The sequence below is a fragment of the Panthera pardus genome, unplaced genomic scaffold, assembly GCF_024362965.1.
Source record: "Panthera pardus isolate Hobbes unplaced genomic scaffold, ASM2436296v1 HiC_scaffold_26, whole genome shotgun sequence".
Taxonomy (NCBI): domain Eukaryota; kingdom Metazoa; phylum Chordata; class Mammalia; order Carnivora; family Felidae; genus Panthera; species Panthera pardus.
The window spans coordinates 2,160,871-2,174,667 of record NW_026526832.1 but is presented as its reverse complement, the minus strand read 5'-3'; the positions used below and the strand labels follow the sequence as shown (position 1 = coordinate 2,174,667).

At 39.3% G+C, this 13,797-nt stretch overlaps 1 protein-coding gene across 6 annotated transcripts in view; it reads right to left on the bottom strand.

Annotated features, from left to right (window-relative positions):
- The window catches only part of RMND5A (required for meiotic nuclear division 5 homolog A), a 68,981-nt gene that overhangs the window by 18,988 nt on the left and 36,196 nt on the right, over positions 1–13,797 (bottom strand). For all 6 annotated transcript variants that reach the window (XM_019444097.2, XM_019444091.2, XM_019444085.2 and 3 more), the window contains 2 exons: positions 13,140–13,274; positions 11,256–11,356 (listed from right to left, as the gene is read on the bottom strand). In XM_019444097.2, coding sequence (XP_019299642.1) covers positions 11,256–11,356; positions 13,140–13,274 — 236 coding nt within the window. The remainder of the gene's footprint in view (positions 1–11,255; positions 11,357–13,139; positions 13,275–13,797) is intronic.

Below are 13,797 nucleotides of genomic sequence, written 5' to 3'. Positions count from 1 at the left end.
GTCTACCACTCCAGGTGGCACTAGGCAGAAAAGTGTACCAACCAGCTGTTAAAATCAATTTTGCAATCAAATGGTAAGGAAGCATTACTTTATCTCTTTAAACAGATTAAGATGTAGAAGCCATATCATATTTTTCATCTGACTTTCAGTTGGACAAATATTCTAACCCATTTCACCAAGGACCAATGGAACGTGAACTGGGTATGATTTATAAACCCGGAGCAGCTCTGCAAACTACAAAAGTAAAATGTTTCAGGTTCCTCATAATGATCAGTTGAATGGGATTAGACTTCACAGAACTCTACTGTTACAGGATCCTACCCTAAGGGTTCCACATGCACATGGGTATTCTAATCAACCTGTTGATGCATCCACATCTTAGAGTCCAAACATGAAGCTTCTGTGACTTCAAAATCAAGGTTATTGCTAAAAATATTTTAAAACTATATTCATCACTTAGACTTTGGCAATATTTACTTAAATTTAAGTAAGCTTTGAAACCTTGCCTGGTCGCAACACCAAGTCTGAGATAAATCCTGCTGACACCAGCAACGTACTTTTGGCAGCAATCTTTCATGAATGCCCAATGCCAACCGCCAGTACCAAAAGTATTGAGCGTCTGGCAATATCTAGCTTGTCAGGGCCCTTCGTGATTTCCAGTTCCAAGGAGTACATTTATTTTTATTTTTATTCCAGTATAGTTAATATACAGTGTTGTATCAGTTTCAGGTGTACAATCTAATGATTCCACACTTCCATACATGACCCAGTGATCAACATAACAACTACCCTCCTTAACCCCCCCACCTATTTCACATATCCCCCTACCCACCTCCCCTCTGGAAACCATCAGTTTGTCCTCTATAGTTAAAAGTCTGTTTCTGGGTTTGCTTCTCTTTTTTCCTTTGCTTGTCTGTTTTCTTAAATTCCACATGAGTGAAATCGCATGGTATTTGTCTATTTGGCTTTGCAGCTCCGTCCACATGGTTGCTAATGGCAAGATTTCATTCTTTTTCACGGCTGAGTAATATCTCATTATGTGTATACACCACATCTTCTTTATCCATCTATCTATAGACACTTGGCCAAGCAGTACATTTAAATCATGTTGCTTACCAAAAGTTTATCCTACACCCCTCACTCATAAAATCATGAGTGTGTTTTCCTACTAACAAGGAAGGAGAGGCAGCAAGCTACTTGTTTTCTGTTTCTGATATGAGGTACATGTGTAAGAGTCTACAGAGTCCAAGAAGGGAACTAATAGAGAGTAACTACAAATTTTAATAAACAATGAAAGTCAACAGAGAGGGCAAAGTCCTTATGTAGGCAATTCACAAAGGAAAAAATCTATTTCATTTTCACAGGCAGATTTTCAGGATATAATATTAAAGGTGGGGAAAATTGTCCTGTCTAGGAAAAAATAACTCCCAGTTACAAGAATCTTTAATGGTAATGACTCCAGGGAAGCTGGACTGCATGCATTGTTCACCAACTGTTATGGTGCATGGGCTACAACAACCCAGACCAGGGCATCAGCTCTCAGAGCAGCACCAGGAGGCCAGAAATAATGGGAGGACATAACGGTGGTCCAGAGGACAGTGATTAACACAGTCTATGCTGTCCTACGTTTTACAAAATTACTTTCAAGAAGGCAGTAACTTTTTAAGCAAATGCAAAAGTAAACGAAATTCTTAACTTCTTTTTTTAATCAAAAAAGCTAACAGTAATTGCAAATTACATTTCCTAAAAGTAATCCAAGCCATGAGTTATGATTTTAAGCTCTGCAAACTATATATATATATGTAACCCATTTAACTTGGAGAGGTATTTAAATACTGGACAATGTAGTTCCTAATTTATCACTTATTTTTACTCACTTTCAAATTTAGCTATAAACAAGGCTACAAAATAATCAGAAAAAAGCTAACATTGCTAGTTCCTAACCCCCAGGCCCACCAAGAAATTTTCAGGAGAAGTAAACAGCTATTTCATTACAAAAAGGAGCTGGAGAAATGTGGGGAAAATGCAAACTCCAAATTCACAGAATACAAGTTGTCATGTATTTCTTAAATTACATTTCTTGACCTTCTGTCTTGAAACAATGTATTATCTTCACTTAACTTTTAAATATTATATTAAGCCTAAATCTCACAAAGCAAAGCATTAGATTAACCATTTCTAAGCTTCTCCCTTCCTGGCAAAATGTCATTTTCTACACTAAGGATCTCTGCCCTCAAACGTGTAAACATATATAAGTAAGCATTAAGGTGAAAACCTTGCCTTAGAGCACCTCTCCCTCATACCTCCAGGCACCCACATTTGTATTGTCCTGACCCCAATTCCTTGGCCACAGTTGACTGGCCAGGTAAACATGGGTTTTTAAAGTCACACTCTTGGGGCGCCTGGGTGGCGCAGTAGGTTAAGCATCCGACTTCAGCCAGGTCACGATCTCACGGTCCGTGAGTTCGAGCCCCGTGTCGGGCTCTGGGCTGATGGCTCGGAGCCTGGAGCCTGTTTCCAATTCTGTGTCTCCCTCTCTCCCTGCCCCTCCCCCGCTCATGCTCTGTCTCTCTCTGTCCCAAAAATAAATAAAAAACGTTGAAAAAAAAATTAAAAAAAAAAATAAAAATAAAGTCACACTGTTGTGGTGTCTCATATAAATGAATTCATCTATCCCTTATCTCCTTCATGATCACTTCATGATCCTGTATCTTTTGTGCTTGAAGTTCTTAATGATTGCCTTCCTTGACAATCAGAACATCTGCCTTAACTAATCTCTGGAATCTGGGTACAAATTTCACAGCAGCATTTTTATCTACACTAGCAGCCTCCCCAGAGAGCTAAACGTTAGCCAGTTCATGATGACTTCTGAATTGATGAAACCATCTTTGGCAGTAAAGTTCTTCTTCAATCTCCTTATAATTACTGTTTTCTTTCAATACGGCCAACTGCCACATGGCCAAACTAACCTTTAAAAAAAAAAAAATTGCAATCCAAAGTAGAAGTAAACATTCCTTTTAAACCATAAGCAGCTTTCTGTTCCTAGTGCAATTTAAATTACAGAAGGTCAAAGTGGCTCTACCTTGATTTTTCACATTCATAGTGCTTTTTCAGTACAGCTTCTATCATGACTTTGTTCAGGCCTGCATCTCATCCTGGCTCCGCTCTGTCGATGGCATTTTCAACTTTTTTTTTGTTTTTTAATGTTTATTTACTTTTGAGAGAGAGAGAGAGTGTGTGTGAGTGGGGGGCAGGGGGCAGTGGGGAGAGAGAGAGGGAGACACAGAATCCGAAGCAGGCTCCAGGCTCTGAACCATCAGCACAGAGCCTGATGTGGGGCTCAAACTCACGAACTGTGAGATCATGACTTGAACCGAAGTTGAACTCTTAACCGACTGAGACACCCAGGCGCCCCTCAACTCTTTCTAATCACGTGCAATTTCACTTCTAGCAATTCATCTTTGTTCACCAAGCTCCTCTTTCAAAAATCCATTTCTGTAATATGTTGCACGTGTTTATCTCTGGGGGATGAGGAGGCAAGACAACTACACGCTTGCTGAGGGGTAACGAATGTGCGGTGACCAGTCACTGACAGACTTGGAAGAAGTGATGTGGTTGGCTGTGATCAAGATGCACATCTGTTATTTATGTGGTGATTTGTTATTTATGTGGTGTTTTGGGAGTAAGGTTTGTAGCTTATGCAATTACTTACAGTTTACACAAAACTCGAAGCAGGATCCAGGCTCTGAGCGGTCAGCACAGAGCCTGATGCAGGGCTCGAACTCACAACGGCAAGTCATGACCTGAGCTGCAGTCAGAAGGTTAACCAACTGAGCCACCCAGGCACCCCAACTTTATAAAAGCCAAGAAGGCCCAGAGTGGCACAAAGGAGAAAGATGCAATGTTTGAAGAACTAATAAGCAAGTCCACGTGTCTACGGCACAACTCTTTTTAAAGTAGGCTTCCTGCCCAATGTGGGGCTTGAACTCATGACCCTGAGATCAAGAGCCGCATGCTCCACCGACTGAGCCAGCCAGGCGCCCTCACTACGGCACAACTCTTAAAGAAAGAAAATTAGGTTAGTTTTCTTTTTCTCACCAAGATCCCTGCCCCTCCACTTTTCTTAAGCAGCACAGGGGTAGGTGTCGGCAGGAGCAAGAAGTGGTTGGCCAATAGGAGAAATTAGAGGTGTTTGTCATGTGGTGTGACAAATTAAAGGAGGAAAATAATGAGACTAGAATGGAGACACAGGTTCAGGCCAAGAACCTGACATCTGAACCTAACACATTCAGATAACCTGATCTAGCAAACTTCATTACCATCAAGAGTGATGTGTCCAAGTGAATGAAAGCTGGTCTAGATGGAAGACCTGTTTGCTTTGTGCAGTGAGAAGCCATGATCCTACCTCCCAGTGGAGGTGCTGGTTAATTTTTTGCAAACGAACAATCAAACACAAAGTGAGTAGCTGAGAATAGAGCAGAAAAACTCAAGGGCCAGGCTCAATTGCCACATTTTCTACAACTTTCCTAAATAATCTCTGCAGCCACAGAACTCTTGATGTCCCTTGTATCTGAACCTCTCACATGGCTCATCTCACATTTGTAGGATAGTTTCTGGTCTTTTATAAGGCAGGGACTCTGTCTTGCTCATCTTGGCACACCCTGCCTACTCTGAACGGGGTATACTGATAAAGAATACAGGTTAGTAGAGTCAACTACGCGTGGACTTTAACCTTAGCTCTGCAGTGTGAATTTGGGCAAATGTTACTCAATTCTCTAAAATCTGTTTCCTTACTGTAAAATGGGGGTACCTCAAAGGGTTGTGGGCATCAAACAAGGGGGCTAGTTAAAGCGCTGAGCACAGAGATGGGCACAAATAGATATTCAATAATAAGCAACTTAATTTGTATTTACTGAACGGATGAACTCTAATGGTTCTTCAAAGTCATGATTTTTAATAAGAAAATTATACTTAAAAGACAAGAATTATTTGGGCGCTTCCATGTAATACTCAGTGCTGCTTTGGTTTTTACAGTCTCAACTGTGTCGGAATATGATGATATCCATGTGTCAGTTAACCCTCTTCAAAACATTCAAGTTTTTGTAGCTAGAAGTTCACATTGAATATTCACTTGGGTATTTGCTTCTCTGAGCAGGAATAAGAGGTAGAAGACCGTCAGAGCCTTAATTAACCTGGTAATAACCAAATCCAAAGCACAGGAAACTACAAAAGCACGAAATATAATTGGCCCCCAAAACTTAACCACTGCCTATAAAGCAATACAAGACACATACAAAAAAATAGTTGAGATGTTAAGAAATAGAATGCTATTTTCTAGATAATGGCATTTCCAGCAGAAAACTTTTGATTTTTAATTTTTAAAAGAAAACAACTAGTACGATACACAACCAAAAAGCCAACTAAACATTCAATTATAACTTCACTGTGATTTGTTAAAAAAAAATTCTGATCCCAAATCTCCTATGTGGGTTATTGAGAGCACCATGAGCTTTAGAACTATTCCTCATTTAAAGAGACACTGTTGGGGCACCTGGGTGGTGGCTCAGTCGGTTAAGCGTCTGACTTTGGCTCAGGTCATGATCTCACGGCTTGTGGGTTCGACCCCCACGTCAGGCTCTGTGCTGACAGCTCAGAGCCTGGAGCCTACTTTGGATTCTGTGTCTCCTGTTCTGCCCTCCCCCGCCCCCCAAAAATAAACATTTAAAAAAATTAAAAAAAAAAAGACACTGTAGACAACCCCCCAAAAAGGGCTAAAAGGCACCCAGTAAGGTCACTGATATCACAATTATCTCTGTTCACTGCCACTCCATTCCCTAATAAAGAGACCTTTTGTGCCTCTTCCATAAAAAGACCCCAAAACAATACTACTGACTTAGGTGACTAAGTTAGAAGCAACCCACTCCACACAATTATCCCACAAAGCATTAAGCATTAATTATCCTAACTGTCAGGCCTCTGAAAAGACTTGGCACATTGTTAGCTCCATATTTAGAATTTCCATGTTATTCCAAAAATAATTAAAACAAGATCCCACCTTCACAGTTAGCTGCTGTCCCCCAGGAACCTAACTGACAGCCTCATCTATTTACTTCACTCCTCTTATAATTTTGCCAATCTGGGTTGGTGTCTATTTCTGGTAATAATGAAAAATATCTCTTGCCAATTCCCACAGACACTCCACTACAACCTTTCAGAAAATTTTTAAAAGGCTTACAAATATATTCTTTTTCTGTTCTCCTCTAGGGCTATATTCTTGGGTGGGGGGGGAGTGTACAAGCTTAAGTTCAGTGAAATGAATGACGTTTATTTACTCCACAGACGTGGACTTGGCTCAATGTTATTGGTGACCAAATCAAGTGCTTAAAAAATTCAGAGAATGGCAAAAATGACAAAAATCAAAGTTCAGCCAAAAAAGGTTAAGAATCCTATAACTTTGCTTTAGACACCAAAAAGAATAGCTTAACATTTCTTTTCTGAAATATTTGCAAATGGCAGTTTCTCAGATATGGACTGAGTTCATCACTGGAACTACTAACATTTTACTCATCTCAGACTGGTGTGAATCTTTGTCCTTCTTACATGCTATTTTAAAAAACAATACAGGGGTGCCTGGGTGGCTCGGTTAAGCATCCGACTTCAGCTCAGGTCATTATCTCCTGGTTTGTGAGTTCGAGCTCTGGGTCGGGTTCTGTGCTGACAGCTCAGAGCCTGGACCCTGCTTTGGATTCTGTGTCTCCCCCTTCTCTGCCCTTCCCATGCTCACGTTCTGTCTCTGTCTCGCAATAATAAATAAACGTTAAAAACAAAATTTTTTTTTAAATACAAACTATAGTGTTACGCATTTAATTTACTTCAAACAAAACAAAACAAAACAAAGCAAACAACACGCACACTTTTAATTTGAGCCTCTCCATAATGCAGTGCCTGGTAAGAGTCCCAAAAGCAATGTGAGGCAAGTGGCCACCATGCTGGACGACACAGTTCTACCAATTAGCGATTTTTTTTTAATAAAGTTCTTAAGTATGACATGCTTTTTATTTACTGCTAATAAATAAACCCACAAACCATGAAATCATGACCTGAGCCGAAGTCAGACACTCAGCCCACTGAGCCACCTAGGCGCACCTCAATTTGTTTCTTTTTAATAGAACAGCTCCATCTCCATCAGACTTAGCGCATGGGCACAGTGAGTTAAAAATGTATCCCTTAACTCACCTTTTCTGCCTTTTCAGAATTAAGAACCATCCTGAACAACAACAACAACAAAAAACCCAAAAAGAACAAAAATAAAAACAAAAAACTCAAGCTCTGGGAAAAAAAAAAAATCCAACTTGAATTCCTTTTCTCCAATGGTATATCTATCAGAGCCTCCTTTCTTCTGTGGTTCTATGTGGCTATTAAAAAATGTCTGAGTCAGCAAGACTGCCCACCTACAGGAAGCCAAAACTAAAAACAAGAAAACAAATACCAGAAACTGCCTAATCATTGTCACCCTCATTGCCAGTGGTAGTCAAGGCTCTGTGATCAGGTACTTCAGCTTGCTGCCTTCATTTTCATTTTCTAAAAACTTTCTCCGCTTATAAATGGTGTTTTATTCACAGATACTACAATTTCTCTAAGTCTGGCAAACACTTTCTTCTCCTTAGATCCACTGTTCATACCACAAAGAAACTACAATGGTTAAGCTCATCCTAATCCCTCTGTGGTTTTTATTTCTAGCCCCACCTAATCACTAGGCTTAGAGATGGAGTCCTTTCATTTTTCAACAGGCTGCCTCATACTGTTCATGGCCTGTCCAATCTAAAATTCTTCTGTGGTCTAAACTAACAGAATATTTTTCTCTCTTCTGTGAAAAAATCTTTTAACTTCTCTCTCTCTGTCTCCTTCTCATAACCATTCAGTTATTGTCTGTTCCCTCACAGTGTTCTACTGAGGCTTTGCAAACTCTTTTAAACTGCAAATTCTTCTAAACAAGTGCTGGGGGCCCCTGGGCCTACTCCTCCTTGTTGAAAAACCAGGTTTCCAAGTCTGCAAGGTTGTAAGCCAGACCACAGACTGTGGCAAATCCAAGAAGGTGGTATTACTCTTTGAAACACCTTTAAGGAAGGCAACCTGAAGACAGGCTTCCCCTGAAGACAGCACTTAAAATGTCAGTAACTGGCTCATACCTATAACAACAGTTTCTGTCTCTCTAATATTTCTCCATCCCTTTGTGTTAAGTTCCTATTACTCTCTTGTTGACACGAGTTACTTTTGGCTTGACCTCTATCTCCCCCATGAAGGAAGAGGTCTCACGTTTGCTCAAAGTTCTCCTTCTAACTATTCCATCATTTACTGAAGTATCCCATACGCTTATGAAGTAAAGCACCATGCCAGGTGCCAAGAAGAACTTAAAAAATAGATAAGGCAATCTGGAGGAGAAGAAAAATCCATATACAAAGTCAGAAATATAAGGGGGCAGGAACAAAAGAGTAGGCAGTGTCCTAACCAGCTCTGTGTATATAATTAGCTGTTGTTCTGCCACTTCTGCCATATCAACATTCTTTTCTTCCTTCTTTCCATTGTCTCTTATCATTTGCAACTGATAGCTAATGCTCTCCAAAGTTCCTTTCATGGCCTCTATCCATACTAATCTGTTTGGTTGGCTTCTGCCTCCCCAAATGTCTAGACTGCCTGGAGGAAGTGCTGCAGCCCCTCGTGAATGGTTCCATGCTGCTGCCTCTCCCAGCGTGGACAAATAGAAAGTGCCACAATGACTGAAAGATACTCTGTCTTGTACCTGAACCAGAATTCTTCAAACTGATGTCCCATATTCGTCAACTTTTGCTATGAGCTGAATAAAGTGAATTCTCTGTACTTTGGACATTAAAGATGCTGAGGAAATAATGGCTTTGTAGCCACCAGTAACAGGCAAGAATTGGAAAAGTCAGAGTTGTTGTAACAGACATTTCTATTAAACTATCATTTTCAAAGCTTCTGTTCTGTAGGTCTCCAATTTTGTGGGTTTTAGCGTTTTGGGGGGGGGGGGGTTGGGGACAAGAACAAAGATTCTGTGGTCAGATATGCATGGGGAACATGGAGTTTGGCGACGTTAAATGTTTCTTTAGGACTGCTGATGACCCCTGTAATGTGCTAAAGTAATAAGTCTCTTAGAGAAGAGTATTATTCACGGGACATCATGTGAAGTGCTTCTCATGTGACCTTTTGATTCCATATCCTTTTCTTCCACAAAGCACCTGCCAGGCCTCGATTCGTCCTCTATAAAATGAGTATTTATTTCATAGGGTTATGATGAGAATTTATAAGTTAATACACGTAAAATGCTTAGAACAATGCTCGGTATATAAGCACTCAAGAAAAGTTAACTATAATTGCCGCCACATCCCCCTATACTGATAATATTTACTATGGCAACCTTCCCATAAAAGTGAAGTAACAAAATTTTTACTGTGTAGTAATTTCCACTATTACAACCAAGGGGATAGAATGAACCCTGCCTTTGCCTGAGAGGCACTGCTTGAGGCTACCAGTTAACAGAAAACATTGATAGAAATAATTGATACATATGATATAGTTATCAGTAAGAATCTTAGATCTTACAGAAAAAGCATAAAGTTAAAAGGGTGTTATCAATTTTCTTCACTCCAAAAGGGAAACGCCTTGAGTACTTTGAGAGCTGAGGTGGTCTAAATACTCAGCACAGTCTGTGGCACATGGTAAGCACTCAACAAAAATTTGATGAAAAAAATCCTGAGAAATTAACGGATAAATGACTATCAGTTGAATAACCCAAATATTATTTCCAAATCATTATGTAACAACTGGAAAACCCATACATTTCTATATTTAGGCTCCCTCACTCTTCTCTATAGATGTTTAATCATATAGGTAAAACATGAAAGTAGATGGGAGAGTGGCTATTTAAGAGTTATGACTGGTACTTGACAGAATTTAATCTCCCAGGTGTGTCAAAATCTAATATCTGCTAAAAAACAAAACCCAAAAAAACTGTAAAGGTAATGTATGCCATACACAGTGGTACAATTTGATGTCTATCTTTAAAGACACAGGACCTACCTGCCTCATATTTATAATGTATACAGGAATTTATCATTTATAAATGTACACAGGAATCTATCTCTACATGTTCATCTGAGCTGGTTTCAAAACACTGCAAATCTTTTAAGAACTCATAAATGATCAGAAACAGAAAACTAAATATGCAGAATTAAATAGGTTAGTGGAATTTTACAAAAAAAAAAAAAAAAATCAAGAATCTTCCCACCTTTTTCTGAAAACAATAATCTCAAATACTTCCAATTTTAAAATACCAGAATTCTATACCTAGAACCCCATAACAGTATCACTGTTTCTATCATCCAGTTTCTTCCTTTTATTTTATGAGTTTTTGTTTTTTTTTCTAAACCACCTGGTAATCCTCACATTAAAAAATTCTAGGACAGGGGTCAGCAAATTATGGCTAAGGTTCAAATATGGCTTGCTGCCCATTTTATATACCAGATGGCCAAGATGGTTTTGTGGGTTTTTTTGTTTTGTTTTTTTACATTTTTAAAGGGTGGTAAAATAAAGCAAAGAAGAATATGTGACAGAGACCTTATGTGGCTTGCAAAACTTAAAATATTTACTGTCTTGCCTTTGACAAAAAACCTTTCTTGATCCTGCTCTAGGGTATTACTTATAGCTTACTCAGTAATTTAAGATAATTCATATCAATGACAAGTTCACAGTGAATCATTAATTTTATAATGTAGTAATGAGCACAGAACTCCTTCATAACAATATCTGCAGTCTTCCTGCATATCACTTAGTTCCAATAGCCAATTAAGTTGTTTTTTTTAGAATGCTAGCACAGAACCCCGCACATTATGGAGGTTCAAATATCAAAGTGAGACCACTTGAACAATAGTACTTCAGTTACAATGCTAGTCTAAAGTAGTAGAATAGCCTGGATATAGGAAACCCTTTTTCTCTTCTGGGAATTCAGATCAACTGATAAGAAGGCTCTAACCATTTTCTTATATTTGTCCATCCCCCATTCTCACTTTGCTAAAAGAAAGAAAATAATTCTTCCTCACTTTCTCTGAAGTCTACCCCAGGTGAGATATATAGAGGGGTACAGATATATGTCAAAATCTCTAATGTGTTTTATAATTAAGTTTCCTTACAGAGAGTTCTCCCCAAGTATTCAAAAGAAAACAAACATAGGAACTCACTCCAGAGCAGGTCTCAGAACTCTGACTTTTAATGCTTCTAAAATTCTATTTAACTCCACAAACGGTTCTTTCTGACTTGGGTCTACAGAAAGACCAGATTCCTGAAAAAACAGAAAGAACTTTTGTTAGCAGTAATCAGACAAAGAAATATATTAAAAGCATATTCTAAATTATAAAATATGATGCAAGCCATTAAAAAATAGTTTTTAACGTGTGTTTCTATGGTACAGACTGATGACTGAGTCCTACTAACATTCCTTCTTCTTTCCCAAAGTAGCAGAGCCCCCAGATTTTAGCCGAGTACATAACTGTATGGAATAAAGCTGTACTCCGTAACTGTATGGAGTATGACTTTGCGAGATGGAAGTTCTGGCCGGTGAAATACAAACATGTACTCTTTGCCCTTTCTTGGAATACCAAAAGGTGTACCTAGAGTTCTGGTTGCTATCCTGGACCATAAGGACAGGGGACACCTTAGTAACAGCAGAGCTACACGGAGGCTAGGTCCCCAAAAGCCTCATGGAGCATAGCTACTATACATGCTGTGAATGGCTTACTACTTCCTATTTCTGTGCAAGAGAAATATAATCCATTATTTTTAAGCCAGTGGTATTTTGGGTCTTTGTTACTTATAAATAAGCTTAACGCTAAAAGACACAACTCACTTTAGGAAATTTACATGGACACACACAAAATTCCCATAAAGGTACAGAGAAAGACTTGAATTATTGGCTTTCCGAATTATTTAAAATAGAAGGGTGCCTGGCTGGCTAAGTCAGTAGAGCATGCAACTCTTGATCCTGGCGTAAGTTCAAGCCCCACGCTGGGTGTAGAGATTACTTAACAATAAAATCTTAAAAAAAAAAGAAAAGGCTTAGATTAGAGGTCTAGCTTACACATTGACATTAAACTATTTAATTTTTATAGTCCTTCACTTTTCTAAACAGAAAATACAATAACATATGGTGGACTAAAAGGGAGTTTGAAGACACATGAATTTGGGACTGAATCCTAGTTTCTTCACGAAGAACCCATATGGCCTTGGGCAAGCTACTTCTCCAGACCTTGGGTTCCTTATCTGTAGAATGGAAGCAATTTCTGCCTCACAGGATTGCAGTAAGGAATAAAGGCAGGGCTTGACCTGTGGCTCTAAATACATGGCAGCTGCCATTATTACAACTAAGTAGAATGGATGAACTATTCTGAGATCCTTAGGCTCATATCTACTAGCAATAAAAGGCAAAGCTGCTCACTGAAGTAAATTTTAGCTTGAAACTTATTTGATAAACAAAATGCTGCAAGTTGGGCCAGATCAGCAGAACATATGTAAACTTCTTTATCCTCTTCTTCTCTGCTATACTACCTTCCCTAACAAAAGAGGAAATGGAGGAAGTAGTATCACTTTTGACCCCTTGATTGATTACCTGGGACCGCTGTGATGAGGCAGGAATAAGGAAAAAAAACAACTCAAATAAGAAGTTCTAGAACTGTGGGGCATGTGGGTGGCTCAGTCAGTTAAGCATCTGCCTTCAGCTCAGGTCATGATCTCATAGTTCATGAGTTCCAGTCCCACACTGAACTCTACACTGACAGTGCAGAGCCTGCTTCGGATCCTCTGTATCCCTCTCTTTCAGCCCCTCCCCCTGCTCGCGCTCTCACGTGCTCTCTCTCAAAAATAAACACAAAAAAATTCTTCAAAAAAAAAAAAAAAAAAAAGAAAAGAAAAGAAAAGAAAAGAAAAAAGGACTTCCTAGTAAAATGAGGTCAGCCCTGGTACTTAACATATTAAAAATCTGTCTGTGGCCAAAAGAAAACTCCCCTGAGTTCCCTCATTTTGTATCATGTTCTCACCCACCGGCACACTGTTAGCAGGCACACTGTTACCTGGCAGAGCTCCTCAGCTACGTCCAGCATCCCTTGTCGAAAGAAGTGCTCTACCATCACCTCATTGAGAAGCCTCTGACTGTCTGCCTGCCAGCAGCCATCTATTCCCACACTGCTAATGTCAGAATCAAAATTCTGAAAAAAAGAAAACAAATCATGAGTTGACTAGGATATACCATTTTATATGATCTTCACCCTACCTAACAGAAAGAATACCCTTCGTTTCACTCAGATATCCACAGTAAGTACCCAATTCAAATTATCTGCAGCCTACCACAAGAAGTAGTTTTTCCACTGCTTTCCAAAACTTGTCACCCTCACTGATTATTGCTGGAAGAGTAAATGGGTATATTTTCAGAGGGGATTTGGGAAAATACATACATTTAATCATTTCTGTGGATAAACTGATTTCTAGTGAATACAGCAATATTTTCAGGTATACAGTGCTAACTATACAAACATGTTCAATACAGCACTAACTGGAAAAGAGAGAAAACCCATACGCCCAACACAGGATTAAATAATCACGGCAAGGCCCAACAACTGCCGTGCCAAGGTAGGGGTCGGGGGGAGGGAAGATGGCCAAGTAATTAAGAGAGCAGGCTCTGAGGCTAATCTACCTGGGTTTGAATCCTCATTCTCTCTCTTACTAGCTGTG